The sequence below is a fragment of the Aspergillus neoniger genome, assembly GCF_003184625.1.
Source record: "Aspergillus neoniger CBS 115656 unplaced genomic scaffold BO87scaffold_20, whole genome shotgun sequence".
Classification (NCBI taxonomy): Eukaryota; Fungi; Ascomycota; class Eurotiomycetes; order Eurotiales; family Aspergillaceae; genus Aspergillus; species Aspergillus neoniger.
Window position 1 is genome coordinate 327656 of NW_020291148.1, and position 15412 is coordinate 343067.

General features: G+C 51.6%; 6 protein-coding genes across 6 annotated transcripts; 2 read left to right on the plus strand and 4 right to left on the minus strand.

Moving 5' to 3' along the window:
• The first annotated feature begins 318 nt into the window (after positions 1-318).
• Positions 319-1589, plus strand: sod4 (mitochondrial 37S ribosomal protein mS42). Its single transcript, XM_025621571.1, has 4 exons — positions 319-428; positions 492-672; positions 745-869; positions 926-1589. The coding sequence occupies exons 1-4, from the start codon at positions 369-371 to the stop codon at positions 1448-1450; spliced, it is 891 nt and encodes a 296-aa protein (XP_025478776.1). The 5' UTR covers positions 319-368; the 3' UTR covers positions 1451-1589.
• BO87DRAFT_86294 (ubiquinone-binding COQ10-like protein) lies at positions 1549-2524 on the minus strand. The gene has a single exon (XM_025629634.1). The coding sequence runs from the start codon at positions 2375-2377 to the stop codon at positions 1646-1648; it is 732 nt and encodes a 243-aa protein (XP_025478777.1). The 5' UTR covers positions 2378-2524; the 3' UTR covers positions 1549-1645.
• A 50-nt stretch (positions 2525-2574) lies between these two features.
• On the minus strand, positions 2575-6772 carry BO87DRAFT_360994 (putative C6 transcription factor; the record flags this gene model as incomplete). Its single annotated transcript, XM_025621572.1, has 8 exons — positions 6106-6772; positions 5582-6049; positions 4542-4962; positions 4268-4487; positions 4185-4216; positions 2889-4131; positions 2710-2843; positions 2575-2661 (listed from the first exon to the last, which is right to left on the minus strand). Exons 1-8 carry the CDS (start codon positions 6714-6716, stop codon positions 2575-2577), a joined length of 3216 nt encoding a protein of 1071 aa, XP_025478778.1. The 5' UTR covers positions 6717-6772.
• An 880-nt stretch (positions 6773-7652) lies between these two features.
• Positions 7653-8581, minus strand: BO87DRAFT_438867 (uncharacterized protein; the record flags this gene model as incomplete). Its single annotated transcript, XM_025627904.1, has 1 exon — positions 7653-8581. The coding sequence occupies one exon, from the start codon at positions 8579-8581 to the stop codon at positions 8036-8038; it is 546 nt and encodes a 181-aa protein (XP_025478779.1). The 3' UTR covers positions 7653-8035.
• A 452-nt stretch (positions 8582-9033) lies between these two features.
• BO87DRAFT_416742 (ankyrin) lies at positions 9034-10678 on the plus strand (the record flags this gene model as incomplete). Its single annotated transcript, XM_025626770.1, has 5 exons — positions 9034-9218; positions 9277-9506; positions 9572-9700; positions 9759-9809; positions 10236-10678. Exons 1-5 carry the CDS (start codon positions 9100-9102, stop codon positions 10676-10678), a joined length of 972 nt encoding a protein of 323 aa, XP_025478780.1. The 5' UTR covers positions 9034-9099.
• Positions 10679-10974: 296 nt separating this feature from the next.
• Positions 10975-15369, minus strand: BO87DRAFT_361000 (putative long-chain fatty acid transporter). The gene is made up of 6 exons (XM_025621573.1): positions 15291-15369; positions 14769-15217; positions 14008-14707; positions 13955-13967; positions 12367-13157; positions 10975-12311 (listed from the first exon to the last, which is right to left on the minus strand). The coding sequence occupies exons 1-6, from the start codon at positions 15321-15323 to the stop codon at positions 11151-11153; spliced, it is 3147 nt and encodes a 1048-aa protein (XP_025478781.1). The 5' UTR covers positions 15324-15369; the 3' UTR covers positions 10975-11150.
• Between the last annotated feature and the right edge of the window lie 43 nt (positions 15370-15412).

Genomic DNA, 15412 nt, shown 5'->3' on the forward strand with positions numbered 1-15412 from the left:
ATAGCACAGCGGATGGGGCGCATGGTTCGAGGGCTAATGAGGGTGGTTGAGATAGGCGCCGGGAGGTGCCACGGGAAGGCGACGATCAACGACAGGCCATGGCATTCTAAACCCGACCAGAGCTCCTGCAGAGCCCGGCGCGTAGAGCAAGTTGAGCGATGAAGAAGCGAGAAGAAGAAGATCATGATGGCTGAAATGCTGCCGAAGTAAATCGCAGCATGTTGATTGGCCGAGATGGCGCCCGCTTACCTAACCAGCGCTAGACCCGAAAGAGGTGAGTTCTGAAGGCCGAACGGGAAATTCTGCGGTGGTCCTGAAATCAACCGCTTGTTGCTCGCCATCTTGTTGCCTGTCCAATCCCCATCATCATGTTGAACCGCCTCTTCCGGCCGCAGTCCGCGCTGCGTGCTGCCTCCGCCTTCTCCCAGGTGAGCTGACCCCATCCCAATGCCCGGGGTGGGCTCATAGCTAACCAACCTGACCTCCGCCAGAAGCCCGTCTCCGCGCTCCCACGCTTTCAGATCCGGAGCCTGCACCGCGTGCCCCAATTAACCAACGACCAGTACTTCAAGAACAATGGCATTCCGGAGCTGCTATCGCCCGAGGCGTTTGACTTCGCCTGGACGCAATACCAGGGTCTGCTCATTGACAAGCTGAACCTGATGACGCAGGGTTAGTTTCCTTGCAGTGCAGCTCAAACTCCGCTGGTATGAAACTGACACCATCGTCTTTCCACTGCAACAGACACCGTCGACGCCGACGCAAAGCCCGGAGAACTGCTGGTCAAGTACTCCCGCCGACCGGAGATGGCGTCCGTGTTCAACTATGCCTCGATGGCCCACAACAACCACTTCTTCTTCAACTGCCTGGTGAGTGTACCAAGGTCGAGTTGTGTCAGGCCCAGCTTCTAACACACCTGTGCTAGTCCCCCCAACAAACCCAGATCCCCGAAAAGTTCGCCAAAGACATCGTCGACACCTGCTCCTCGATCGAATCACTGAAACTCGATTTCCTGGCCACCGCCAACGCCATGTTCGGCCCCGGTTTCGTCTGGCTGGCCAAGAACCTGGAGCGGGAGGGTCTGATGCACATCTTCTGCACGTATAACGCTGGCTCGCCCTACCCGGCGGCTCATGCACGGAGGCAACCGGTCGATATGGCGACACACTCGCCGGACGCGCCGCTGGGCAACCAGTACGCTGGCGCGATGGGTGCGCACGCGGCTAACCAGAAGAACATGGCGCCGGGTGCTCTTGACGTGCAGCCTATTCTGTGTGTGAACACATGGGAGCATGTGTGGATGATGGACTACGGCATTGGCGGTAAGGCGGAGTACTTGGAGCGTTGGTGGGATCGGATTAACTGGGAGGTGGTGTTCGACAACTACAATGCGGTTGGGCCGGTTAAGGGCAATGCGGCTAATGCTGGACGGAACTTGAGCATGCTGTGATTTATTCTCTTTTCCGGTCATTTCTTTTTTGTTCATGTGATAAACTGTATTATACAATGTGTAGCTTCTATTCCATATTCTATGTATGCACTGATGTGTATCATATCCCTTTCCTTTCCCTCCACAACAATATTATAATACATCCTGTCCACCTCATGCATCAATGATAGATCCACAAAAGAATAGAAAGACAGCTCAAGCCTTCCCCAACACATCATAAATCCTCTTCTCAAAGGCCTCGACCATAACACCCGCCATCTGTCCCTCCACGGCGCCCATCATAGCAGCATGCAGCTGACTGCGGAACTCAAACCGGATGTCCAGCTTCACAACCGTCCCCTTACCCTCACCCTGACTCTGTAACTCCCACCGTGTACTCAAGTACTCGAAGAGCCCCTCATCCTCACCCGGAAATCCCTGTCCGTCTTTCTTGCCCACGCCGTACTTGGCGCCGCTTTGCGCCTCCACGACCCAGTTCTCCGCATCGCAGGTCACCTTGGAAGTGAAGGTTTCGCTGAGGGGCCCGTAGCCGACGGTGAGGAAGGCGCGGGTCGGGTAGTTGGTTGTTGGGTCACGGTGGGTGACGGTTGAGGCGGTTAGGAAGGGGAGAAAGGAGGAGTAGGATTCGACGGAGGAGATGATGTCGAAGAGGGGAGCGGGAGCGTGTGGGAGCGTTCGGGTCGCGGTGAGGTGGCGGGTTTTGGAGGCGGAGTCGGATTTGGGGAGGAAGGAGGAGAGAAAGGGTCGTTTTTGGATCGTTGATTGGGAGAGTGAGGTTGTTAGTCTGGTGGTTCGTAGGTTGTTGGTGTTATTTGTTGAGTGGTGAGAGAGGTGCTTGGAGAAGGCTGATGTGGAGAGAGAGCGATGCGCTGCTCGTGGGAGGGAGACCCGGTTGTAGAGGCTGCGTGGTATCGGTGGTCGCATCATTGTGGATGTGTAGTGTGAAGTGCAATGTGGTGGTAGAATTGGAATATATCAGTGGTTTGTCTGGGTAGAGGGTAGAGTGATGGTTCAACTTTAGGTGGACTTTTTGTCGGCTTCCGAGCGGATCTCCGCCCCCGAACTTATCTCGGGTGCCTCCCGGTTGACACTTCCGCTGTGGTCTACTACAATTCCTTCCCTTTCTATATGTTTACAGCTTCTGGTATATTATCCCCCCATAACCCCACATCCGCATTGGCGGCACTTTGCATCTGCTGGTCCCAGAGATTCTACGCCTGTTAGCTAGTTTCAAATATTAGTTGCAGCGGCTCACTTACCCAGTCAAGATTGGTGGGCGCATCGAGCATCTCTCCGATCACATCTAGTGACTGATACTCTGGGGTAATCCCCATTGGATCCACTCCAACTGAGTATGGCTGACCATTCCAGCTTCCATATGGTGGTGGTTGTGCTGCACTCATTAGCGATGTATTTCGGATTATCTCGTGCCACTTACCGGAAGTCAATTGTTGGCTTTCCTGTTGCTGGAAATTAATTCGCCGCAGCATGATTGTCAGTGCCACATATCCCTTCTGTGCATCTGCCGATCGCCTACGCTGCTGCTCAAATATCCGATGTGACGTTTTAATGGTCGCTAGCAGTTCCTCCCGGCTCCGGATGACTGCCGCTACGTCCTCGTCCGTGCTTCCCGTCGGTGTGCCGGTAGGGTTCTGCGACAGATCTAGACAGATGATCATCGCGGCAAGCAAATAATCTGCGGTCTGAAGTGAGTTCGGGAATTGTCGGTCGCGGTAAAGAAGTCCACCCGGCTGAGTCTCGTGGTAGATATCCGCCTGGTGACGGAGGATCTCCTTGGAAGCACTCATACAAACCTGACGCGAGTAGGCATAGCGGGGATTGGTATGCACCTCGCCCAGGTAGCGCCGGTGCAGCACACAGCGGGCCTTCTGGTACAAAAGTTCCAATGTGTATCGTCTCAGGATCAGGTATGATGGATCCACGAAGCACTGGTCAAGTGGGCGTATCTTGAATGCAGTGGGCACAAGGTCCCGAGCTTCCTCCAGCTGTCGGTCCAGGGCCAGTATGTCATCATATGTCATAGGATCGCGCGAGTACGCTAAATCAGAGATCTTCCCAAATACGGCCATAAGTCGTGACTTTCCGCGGATATATGCAGTTGTACTGAGTTCAGTCTCGGGTCGAGATGGCGGCAGTTCGACGGTAGACTCCCCGAATTCCTCATCAGAGATGTTACGCGGTAGCTCCACGTCCTGCTGCCAGTCCTGTATACCCCGCGGGACCCCAACCTGGAACGAGATCAAAACATCCAGTTGACGCATGATAGCCCAGACCCGCCGCCTCATCTCGCCTTCGTATGGTGAGATATTCGGAAAGTGTTGCGGATCCCGGTGGTACCCTGAACGCATAGCAAGTCGAATTGCCATGTTCAGCAGAAAAGATACTCCGACTTGGGCATCCTCGCTGCGGAAGAATTCGCACATTGTGTAGAAAAACAGAGCCTCCACTTTGAAACGCCCCGGAACGGTGTAGTTTGACTGAACTAGACACTGCGCGGTCAATTGCCTGAGACGCTGAACGGCTTCATCTGCTTCCCCGAATTCTGCCGGTAGCGGCTCCCCGGTGCGCATATACACGGACATTGTTATTGTGAGAACCGCGTACAGCAGTGCCAGCCAAGAAATGGAAACTTCCTTAGGTCTTTGCCAGAATTGGTTATACTGCGCACGTCAGCAGCATCCTTTGCATCTCCCACTCAATTGAGCTAGCATACCTGTTTCTGGAAAGTAGGAAAGTGCAACATCACTAATCCCATCAGCATCACCTATCAAGGACTGATACAACAGCGACACCTACCTGTCGTCGGCTCCATAAGGCCGACAAACATAGCCACGACGCGATCCACGACCGGCCGAGCCGGCAACCCGTCCAAAAGCTCGTCCATGGTCATTTCCTGGTGCAGCCCAAGTAATAGCGTTGGCGCATTCGACGGCCTCACCATCTCCTCGTCTTCCACTTCCTCATCCGACAATCCCATCTCCTCATTATCCCTTAGATACTCCTTGACCCCACTTATCTGCATATCATAATGAGCCTCGCCTAGCTTGATCAAACAAAAGAACAGCCTCACCTCCTCAAGAATCGCACTCCAATGCGCCCCATCAATATACCTCATGCCCGTCTCCCTAACCACCAACCTCCCGGGATCAGGAGGCGGAGTTTCCGATTCCCCCTCCTGCGCTTGCTGTACCTCCCCAAATGCCAATGACGATGGCACCGACGATGCCGGCGTAATCTGACCACCATTCTTAACCACCTGTTGGTGTTCACCCACACTATTTGACCTCTCCTGTTGCTGCTGCTGTTGCTGCTGCTGCGTAAAAGACAGAATCAAATTCTCCAAGTGCTGCAACCGATCCTGTACTTGCGTCGGGCTGGTCCGTCCATTACTCGAGGTCTTGCTGCGCGGGCCGCGCCCGATGAAGGTGCAGGTGCCGGCTTCGTCGCGTTTCAGGCAGTTTGTGCAGGGGTGCGTGCGGCAGCACTTTAACCTATTGCATAAATTATTGTTATTGGTATGCGTTATACATGGAATAGTAGGTGTTGATCGCTGGAGGTAGAGTGAGTAATGTGGGATTGGAGGGGCCGCCGCGTGCTTACTTGCGGGCTCGGCAGGCTGTGCAGGAGAGTTGCACGCGGGTGCGTTTCTTTTCCATGTCCGTTTGATTCCCGTATATGTCGTTGGACAGTGGAGTATGTGGTGGGTCTACTATGTACCAAGTATAAGGGGGGATGTGTGGAGCGTGGGGTATCTGTGGTAATTAAATAGTGAATGTGAAGTTGAGTTCGAGTGTAATTGAAGTGGAGTGGAGGCTGCCGCGATGGCGATAAGGATGGGGGGTGGAGTGGTTATCTCCGGAGCTTAAGCCCGAACCCTACTTTGGGGTGGAGTGGAGCAGACAAATTAATAAAGAAGTCAAGTTTCGGTACCTGTTTAGAAGAATAGTACATACAGTGTATGATTGCTAGGATTCTATTTTGGGGTGCTTCATTTACATAGTATTCTCGTGTAACATCATCTACACATAGCTATAGTAATCACAGTATATCCCTCTCAGCAGCCAAACAGAACAAATATCTACATAACTACTCTCAGACTATAGTATCTACTGAATCTCCGCCTTCATAGCCACCACCTCCCCCGGCGCAACAATCTGCACCTTCCCAACTCCATCTCCTCCATCCTCCAACACAATCCGATACTCCTCCTCCGCATACAACGGACTGGTCGCCCTGTACGAGATCTTCTCCGGAAGAACCAACTCCCCACCTTCATTCTTCCTCGTATCGCGCCACAGATCCAGAATCGAAATGAGATTCAACGGCCCATGCACAACAATATCCTTATGTCCCTCGACATCTCTCGCCCACGGCGTCGAGTAATGGATCTTGTGCGGGTTGAACGTCAACGCGGAGAACCGGAACAATGTCACTGCCGTTTGGCGCAGCGTGCGCGTATGCACATTGTCACTCGTCACCGTAGACGAACTAGCCGGACCGTTGAACGCCTTCGTCGCTGGAGGCGTAGATGAACTCGTAGGCGACGGCGAGGTTAGAGCTTTGCGGAAGACCCAGTTCCTGTATACATTCTTATCAGCACCATCCCCAACTTCACAAAACACAATTCTACTCACCTCCTATCCAAAACCGCCACCCCATCCTTATTCCTAAACTCCTTCTCCACCCCCACAACAATCATCTCCTCCCCGGTCTTCCTCACAACCTTCGGCTCCGCACTCAGCACCCTCGTCGTCTCCTGCACCTCCTGCCCCACCCTCAGATAATTCGGCTTCCCATCTTTCCCCCTCGGCCAATGCACCTCCCCGCCAGCCCACATGCGGCGCGTGAACGGCGACGCAGGGTTATACGAGGTGTCGGTGCCGTCCGCGCCGAGCTCATTTTCCAGGAATGCGGGGGTGAAGTACACGAGGTGGTAGCCGGCGGGTAAGGGCGTGCCGGTGGGGAGGGAGGTCGGGGTGTTGGATAAGGATGGAGAGTTGGGGAATAGAGAGGGTCGGTTGAGTGTTAGGGAGAGGAGTTGGAGTTGGTTCGCGTCGAGGGTTTGGGAGCGGGTTTGTGGACCGAGGGATTGGAAGCGCGTGAGGAAGGATGTTGCGATGGTGGATGCGGATGCGGAGGTGCGGAGGGCTGGGCGGTTGGAGAATGCGCGGGTGAGTTGCGGACGGAGGGATTGCGGGCGGAGGAGGGGTCGTGTGGAATGGCGGGCTAGGGAGGGGAGGGACATCGTGGTATGAGTTTTATTGTGATTGTGAATGAGGGTATATGTTGCTTTGCTTGGTTGGAGTTATTGTGGAAGAAGTGAGAGGGGAGCTTAACAGGGCGTTGTCTCGGAAGTGCTGGGGTTTTGTACCTCGGGTTACTGGGGTGGTTTCCGAGACCGAGATCGAGAGGCTATGTTCCGAGTAGCCTTTATGGTTCCGCCATTTAGCCGCCGCATTCTCTCGGTCTGCGAGAGATGATGCCGAAGATTTATGGTGCGGTAGTACTGGCCTCAGCAGATCACAAAAATACTTAAAGTGCAATTCGGTAATTTATGAATGGAATAGAAATTATGTTAGGAAAGAGTTCTGCTACACCAGGTCATGCATGGGACACTTTCTCAGTAAGTCTCACACGACAACGTATTGGAAGATAATATAGGCTAGTGATGCTTGAAAGATAAATATATCGGGATCCGAAGATAAGAAGTATTTACTAGTAGTTTACCCCGATGGCGACAACAGTTAGAAAGAGGGGAATCAATGACCTACGGTAGTAGTTATTCACAAATATATGAACGTAACGTCTATGCCGCTGATATAAATCATGTATTGGTTGCGTAGGGATAATTAGATTTTCCGTAAACTTTACTACCCAAACCACTTGATAGGTGTCCAACGCGGCTGTCCGATGATTCTTGCCAAGATGAGACTGCCAATACGATTGCCTGGTGTCACGCTGAATGCTCGCCGAACGGGTAGATTATGTGGACATGGGTACCCCACTTTCTGTTTCTTCGACTTTCCCCATAATAGTTGGTACAAAATAGTGTAAACCGAGGACTTGTGAATTCCTTCAATACTGTTAATCAAAATTGCAACGATGATACAAAATCGAATTCTTTTTCACTATATTGTTCTCTTCGAAATGGATATATATCTAGAAGGAAAACATGAAATGAGAAAGCAGCTGATAAGGCCCCGAAAAGGTATATATAAATAGTACGGAGTAGATAGTATAAGAAAGGAAAAAGGAGTGGAAGAAGTGGAAGAAGGAGCGATGGGAGGAGAATATTGTAGGAAACACCAACATAAAACACGAATAATAAACAGAGAGCCTCAGACCAAGCAACGATGACGGCGCCTCTGGTGGTCTCGGAGGTGATCCTTCCTACCAAAAGATTGGCCACAAACTAAACAGGAATACGCATCGGGGGAGATATGGATCGATTTAAGATGGCGGACAAGGTCCCCTTCAGTGCTGAAACGTGTGGAGCTGGAACAGCCTTCCCATTTGCACTCAAATGTTGGTGGGCTATGAGCACTAGAAGGGGCACGAGGGATTCTACTGCACAGATATGGTAACGTTAAATATGCCATGTTGATAGTAGTAGATGAAGCGGGCTGCATACCTTCCCGGAGCTGGGTGTGGCCGGTGGTTCATGGCGTTATTGGGGGCAAGCCAGGTTGGGTTTGTGTCTGCATTGGTATCCGCCCAGTCTCCTGGTAGTCGCAGGGGCTGACCACCAATAATACGAGTGGAAGCATACAACAAATCAAGTGACTCGGCAGGGATTTCATCATAGGCAAAAGGCGCTTGAGCAGTCTGCGCCACACCGCCTTGTGGTGGAATGTTTCTGTCACTTGAAAGACCACCCATCGGATTGACTGTCCAAACTGGAGGTTCAATACTACGGGACGGACCAGCAATCGAGGCAAAGGCCCCACAGGAGTGATTTGCAAAGATGGAGGAGTCGGGCTGGGACACTGGAACGGCTGATGACTGGGGAAAGAGGAATTGACCGATGAGGAGGCGGTCTAGATGAGTACCAGCAGTAGTACTAGTAGTATCCTCTTGGGGCCCTGGGAATGAACTGGTCGGCCACTCCATGATGAACTCGGATGGGCAATGGTATTGGTGAAAGAGATGATTCAGATTTCAATGAGTGCTTTAGTGCTTGGATTTGGCCAGAGGTCATTAGAGAAGGTGCCCCCTTATATACTAGAAAGGGGCCTTCATGCTGTGTGTTTCTGTATAGATGGGCTACGCTGGCACTGTTATCCATTTGATCATCCCGCGGACGTCTCGTAATCTTTCAATACCAATCCCAGAGGGCGATACTCAGGCAAGACGCTAGACATGGTTGCGCTCCACCAGCGTCGTTTTTCTATTCGTGCAGCCCCCTGGCAAAGCAAAAGAACGGTGCATCGAGATTCTGGAAACCGCCAATAAATGGGAAGGGATTTGGCAGGGTATGTTCCCGCATCCACTCGTCAGGCTTACTGCTTTTCTGGATAACTTGGTCTTATGTGGGCCTCGCCTTTTAACCCGCATAAGTTACAGATTGGTTTCTCCGGAAAGAACGCTTTTCATTCTAGCTCTCAGGCACAAGACTACAACATCCAAGCATGGCTGACACCATCTGGGAGTCCTACCGGCCCGAACTGGAGCGTCTCTATATCCATGAAGGCCGTAAATTAAGCGAAGTCAGGGAGTATATGCGAACTAAGTACGGGTTCGATGAAAGGTCGGTACATTCTTACCCTGCTGCACCTACAGACACAGAGGATCTCATATCAAATTAGAAAGTCACAGTACGAAAAGTACTTCAAGCGATGGGGCCTGCGAAAAAATCATTCTCTGACCTCAGCGGAAGGCAAGTTCATCGGGCGGCGAATCGACAAGAGAAAGAGGGAACACCAGAAAGAGAGCGAAGTGAATGTCGACGGGGTTCAATATCCCCCCAGCAAGCTGAAAAAGTCTCGATACAATAAAAATAAAACCTTTGTTTCGACGGTGGATAACCTTCCAAACGGTCTGTTCAGCGTGTTCCCATATCATCCTGCTCACATGAATCCCAGGCAGCTAATAGAGTCTTAGCTCCTTCTCCCAGCACTCCACAAGGAATTGTTGTCTGCACTCCTGCAACGCCGGGCATGCGGCTCATTTGGAATCAGTCCCTTCCATGGTTCCAATTTGCCAAGCTGCTCAAGCCTGGACAAGACCCTAGTATGTTCCTGGGGTTATTTCCGCTCCTCTTCTAGAACTGACCTGAACGGTTGTATAGATTTGTCGTCGCTACCGTCCGCCCTGGCCGTGACATCGCCACAATCCCCTGGTGCTTTAACAAACAACATCAACCGAGACTTGATGCAACGACTAGGCTCGATAGTTCCTTGGAAGACGCTTGTCCCATCCACCCAATATCAATAGCCTTTCCCGTATAGTGACTGGAGTTAGTATTCTGATGCCGGAAGAATTCGAAGGCCAGCATCGTACCCTCGCCACAAGGCTGTGCAACACTCCACGAACGACACCAGAGGGTCTTAACTTGAAACTATTCTTCTTGTCTAATGACTTCGTATCCCACGGTCCAACTGGCAAATCCAAAAGAACTATGGATGCCCATGACCGGAATGTGATGAAGTTGTTCCACGCGTCTGGCTAGAAGACTATGAAGCACATCGAGACCTTGTTATCAACTCGAGAGCCCACCGCAGAGGCCATAGCAGAGAAACTGTTGCCAGTGCACTGCGACTCTTAGATCTGGACAAACTAGGGAAGGGCGAGGGTCGACGCACGGCGCTACAACATGCGATGAACAACGGAAACATGGACCTGATCAACCTCCTTCTTGACCACGGAGCCAATGTCAATAGTGCACCGTCAGAGGAGGGCGGAGCTACCGCATTGCAGATTGCCGCCATTCAAGGCTATCTAGGGATTGCTCGCAAGCTCATCGACCTAGACGCAGACATTAATGCTGCTCCTGCACAATTCAAGGGCAGAACAGCCTTGGAGGGAGCGGCAGAGCACGGTCGAATTGACATGCTTCGGCTACTTCTTGACGAAGGAGCATCACTGGTAGGCAACTATGGTGAACGGCAATATCGGCGTGCCGTGGAATTGGCTGAGAAAAATGGGCATATGGCGGCCGCGAAGCTCTTGAAATCGTTCAAGGATAAGGTGGAAGAAAGTGGTATTTGAATTATGTTGACCAACTAATTACGAAGGAATTCCCGGTATTATATGTGATGTATTGTCTTTAATGGCTTAGAACCTGATGATCAAATATGTCTGTTTCCATTAATGACCTCGTCCTCGGGATTGAGATACTGTAAGGGTTATCCATCAATTAGTTGGCGCCAATTAGATCATCCCAGCGATTGATTGACTGATGACCTACTATACTATCTACATGTCCCTATTATGAATAGTATCTGTTCAGGAGCTTTCAATGTATGGCACTTTCACTATATCTGATATCAATGGACTACTAGTATGCGCATAAATATAGTCCCTTTTCACATTTCACACACGCTTATGTACCATGACAATCATGTAGTATTCACAACAACTAGAGCACATGAATTGAAACAAAGATGTTACTAGTCTAAGAAAAAGATACAGCGCTATTGATATTGACGCTTATCTAATATTCAAGAACTACTGAGCCAGCTCACAGCTTGGCCTGCCCAGCCTGTAGTCGGTCCCAATCCTTCGCCTCAAACGGCACATACTGGTTCCCCTGGAGCCAGTACATCCGGTCACTCGCAGGAACCAGCGCAGGATCCACTCCTTGTGTCCGGAGAGTATGCTTCTGCTGCTTGTTATTTCCCGTAGCCTGCATCTCAGCCGTGATTCGGAGAAATTGTGGAGCAGCAAACCGCGGAAGATTCTTCACCACATGCGCAGCCAGGCTGTTTAGACTCTCTTCAGATGGAGGGAGAACCACAGTCTGGTCCTCGGAGCGTGTCTGTTGCTGAAGAACAATGGCGGCGCAGCCAGCACGACCGTCATGGTTTGGCAACGCCACTCCGTAGACGTTGGCTTCGTGCACATCCGGATGCACGCCCAGCACCTCGGCCACCTCGCTGGTGGACACGTTTTCGCTCTTCCAGCGGAAGGTGTCACCTAGACGATCGGAGAAGTACCACCGACCGTCTTTGTCCCATCGGATCAAGTCTCCGGATCGGTAGTAGGCGTCACCTTTGCGAAACACGTCGCGGAGTATCTTGCCGTCCGTGGCTTTGTTGTTCTTGTAATAACCGACAAAGTTCTCTCCGGGATCCTGCGGGTTGAGTGCATATAGCAACTCGCCCGGATCGCCCCGCGGGACCTTCTTGCAGAAGCCAGACTTGGGGTCGCGCCAGGGTTGTTGCGTTTCTTGGTCAACTTCGACAATAGCAACACTACGACCGATGATCATGCTGGTGAGGAACCCGCTACGGCCAATTGCACCCGCAGTAAAGTCGTTGGAGGAGATGTTGAACAAGCCGCCTGGGCCTTCGGTAGAGGCGTAGAATTCGGCAATCGTAGGGATATTGAACCGTTCCTTCACCCGGTTCCAAATGTCTGGACGCAGACCGTTGCCTAGAGCCAGGCGAATCTTATGCTTCTTGTCTAAGTTTTCCCCGGTGACGGGATCGATGGCGGGCGGCACTGCCAAGAGGTATCTCATGGTTTCACCGACGTATTGCACGATAGTTGCATCATTTTCCCCGGCTTCCCGCATGAAGCTGCGAGCAGAGAACTTGCGACCGATGATCAAGGCCGATCCTGTCCACAAACACGGCATGAGACCGAGGATGGCTGCGGATGAGTGATAAAGAGGCATGCACTATGATGGGATTAGTGGTGTTGAGAGACAGTACAGGAGTATCAAAGAAGCGTACCGTGAACATCCGGTCATCTTTGGTCATCTTCAGCCAGGTATTGGTCATTACAGCACCAGCCCAGACCTTCCTCCAAGGAAGAATCGCAGGCTTGGGCAGGCCGGTAGTTCCACTCGTGTAGATGAGCGTGGCCATGTCGCGCAGCTGAGTACCGCTCCGAGCTGTGTCATCTTCTCGCGTAGGCTCCATTCCGAGGATCTGAGCCTCGACTTCCGGGGTGAAGAAGACCAGATTGACCGAATTACCTCCGTCTCGAAAGTCAGGAGAAGCAAACAGCTCTAGTTGTTCGGACGTGAATTTGTGGCGAAGCTCCTCCTCAACGAGTAGCAGTCGTGCGCTTGAGGCCCGAACCGAATGTGTCAAGGGCTGGCCTGTTAGATTGTAGTTGATAAAGGCGGGCGCAGCGCCAATACTCCAGAGACCCATCCAGATAAAAACGAACGTTGAGGAGTTCATGAAGTCCATGGCGACGACTTCCCGTGACTTGACTCCGTGAACCTGCTTGAACCAGGTGCCATAGCGCAGCGCCAGCACGTACGTTTCGTGATATGTCCAGCTTTGTCCATTGTAGACGATGAACGGCCGATCCTTGGTTTTTGGATCGCGGGCATGCTGCTCCAGAACATAGAAGAAATTGACCCGATCCGTTCGCTCAGAGGACTTGGAGTTACTAGCTATACTGAGCATGGAGGAAATTGAATGTTTGTCTTGGAATAAAGAGAATTTGGCATTTAGATACGCGAGCGTGGCTACCAGCGCCGAACCAGCGATCGGGAGAGGGACGGGGAGATCTGGTAGATCATCTAGTCAGTACCGGAGATCTAGCTATACTTCATATATAATTATGGTAGAGAGCTCACGGACCAGGTGTCGCAGACATTCTGGGAGTTATTCTGACTGGTTATGTTGGATGGATGTTTCGGATGAAGCGGCACACTGACAGTATGGTCTGCCCGTTGGTGGTCACCGGAAGGAAAGGGAGAGGGCAGGGAAGTGAGGAGACGAGCAGATGAGCCGGAAATGAGGATGCGCGCAGGGTATTAAATACTAGCAGAGGAACAAAGAAACTGTTGGAGCGCGAGTTGGCATCGATGGAGCTTTTAGTTGACAGCCATGAGGCTGAGCCAACAAGATCCTTGTCATTCAATTCACTATTTAAGTACTAGTTAAGTATGTCGTTACGTGGAGAGGAGCGGGTGAACAGAGTTACCTCGGCTGGACGGAACGAGCGCTAATGATGGGTTGTGCATCGAATGAAGCTGGTCACGGTCTCCACTAATCTGGAACTATTGTTTTTCAATGGTCCAACAAGAAAACCAGTTGATCGGGTGGAGACTCGCCAAGTTGGCTGGTGGCTGAACCGGCCAATGGGTCCGTGGAGAGTGTGGAAATAACCGAAAATAAGCCTTCGTTGGGGCTAATTCCATCCATCGCTACTACATAAAAGCAATAACTATGGCCAGACTTATTGATTAAGTAACTTTGATGTTCGGGTTGATGCACGGGCTGATTGATGCACGGGTTGTACCTGATTTCACCTTTCTCCGGTCAATGCATGCATGCTACATGCAGGTTTGGCTTGGCTAACTGTTGGATTTATTCTCTATCTTACTCAGCAGATCTCTAAGTCTGGCTCCTCACCGGCACGTTCCTATATTCCCCGTCCATGAATGATCGCAACGCCTCCATGGCTTGTTCCAACACCTCCGTCTCACAGACATACCCAATCCGAACGTATCCCTCATAATCCTCTCCTTCCCCAAAACATGAGCTTCCAGGGACGAACATCACCCCAATCTTGGCCTGCAGTTGTTCACAGAAGGCTACATCGTCCACTGGAAGGCCATGGTTGTTAAAACGCACAAATGCCGTTGTACCTGCTCGCGGCTTAACCCAGTCACATGCCCACCGATGTGACTCGATGAATTCCTCCAAGATTGCCAAATTCCGGCGGGCCAAGTCAAGGTTCCGCTTAATGAGGTTGGGCTCACACGCGGGGGCTAACGCGTAACTGGCAATAGCATCATCCAGCTGGCCGACGGAAATGGTTGTGTAGTCCCTGGCGCTGGCGCAGGCCTCAATGATTGAGCGGTCGCGAGATGCAATCCATCCAACACGGAGTCCTGCCAAGCTATATGCCTTGGACATGGAGCCAGTCACTACGGTATGCTCGTATCCTAGAGACAGGAGCGATGGCGGGGCTTGGCCTTCCTCGACAGAGTGATACAGCGGGCGGTAAACCTCATCGGCATGGACAATGATGGACGAGCTTCGAGCTATTTCAACGATATCCTTCAATGTCTCCTGGGGTATCACCGCTCCGGTAGGATTTTGAGGGTTACTGTACGGCGACATATCTTGATCAGAGAAGCCGGTCAGTGGAATTCGAGGGGTTTACTAACTTGAGGATAATCATTTTGGTATTCGGACGGATAAGGCTCTTTAGTTCATTGATATCCAGCCTCCAGTTGTCTGCCTCTTTCGCCTTCCACAGACTCACCTCAGCCCCGAGCGATTCCGGGACTGAGTAGAGCTGCTGGTATGTGGGGTAATGGCAGATAACATGGTCGCCGGGCCCAACCAGAGTATAGAGCAGGAGAAAATTGGCTTGGATGGCGCCAGCAGTGATCAAGACATTGTCCGATGGCAAGGGTGTTTGATCGGAGTACAGCCTTGCCAGGTTTCCCCGGAGTCGTTCCGACCCACGAATAGCTCCGTAAGTGAGCTTAATGCTCAAATCCAATGGGTCGGACTTGTCTTCCGACAGCCCCCGGAGATCATTAAATGAGATTGACGCACAGCATGTTTCTGCCACATTGTATTTGGCTGTGGTTTCATATTTGTCCATCCACTTGTACATAGTAGCACGGTTAGCTTCATCTAGTTAAAATATGCGGGGTTGTCCGGTTGGGGAGGGGTCATACTTGTTCCACGGCGAACTCTTTGATGTGAACCATCGCGAAGACTTTTTGAGGACAGAGGATCGTTTACTTCTAACAACAATACTGGCCTTTCTCAACAATGACTCAATGAGTCGGAATGCTTT

Coding starts and splice junctions, on each gene's coding strand:
- BO87DRAFT_86294 (XM_025629634.1), bottom strand. CDS start 2,377: ATGATGCGACCACCGATACCACGCAGCCTCTACAACCGGGTCTCCCTC.
- BO87DRAFT_361000 (XM_025621573.1), bottom strand. CDS start 15,323: ATGGTTCACATCAAAGAGTTCGCCGTGGAACAA. Junction 14,708..14,768: donor ACCAAAATGATTATCCTCAA/GTTAGTAAACCC, acceptor GTCGCCGTACAG/TAACCCTCAAAATCCTACCG. Junction 12,312..12,366: donor AAGATGACCGGATGTTCACG/GTACGCTTCTTT, acceptor ATCCCATCATAG/TGCATGCCTCTTTATCACTC.
- sod4 (XM_025621571.1), top strand. CDS start 369: ATGTTGAACCGCCTCTTCCGGCCGCAGTCCGCGCTGCGTGCTGCCTCC. Junction 429..491: donor CTGCCTCCGCCTTCTCCCAG/GTGAGCTGACCC, acceptor GACCTCCGCCAG/AAGCCCGTCTCCGCGCTCCC. Junction 870..925: donor ACTTCTTCTTCAACTGCCTG/GTGAGTGTACCA, acceptor CACCTGTGCTAG/TCCCCCCAACAAACCCAGAT.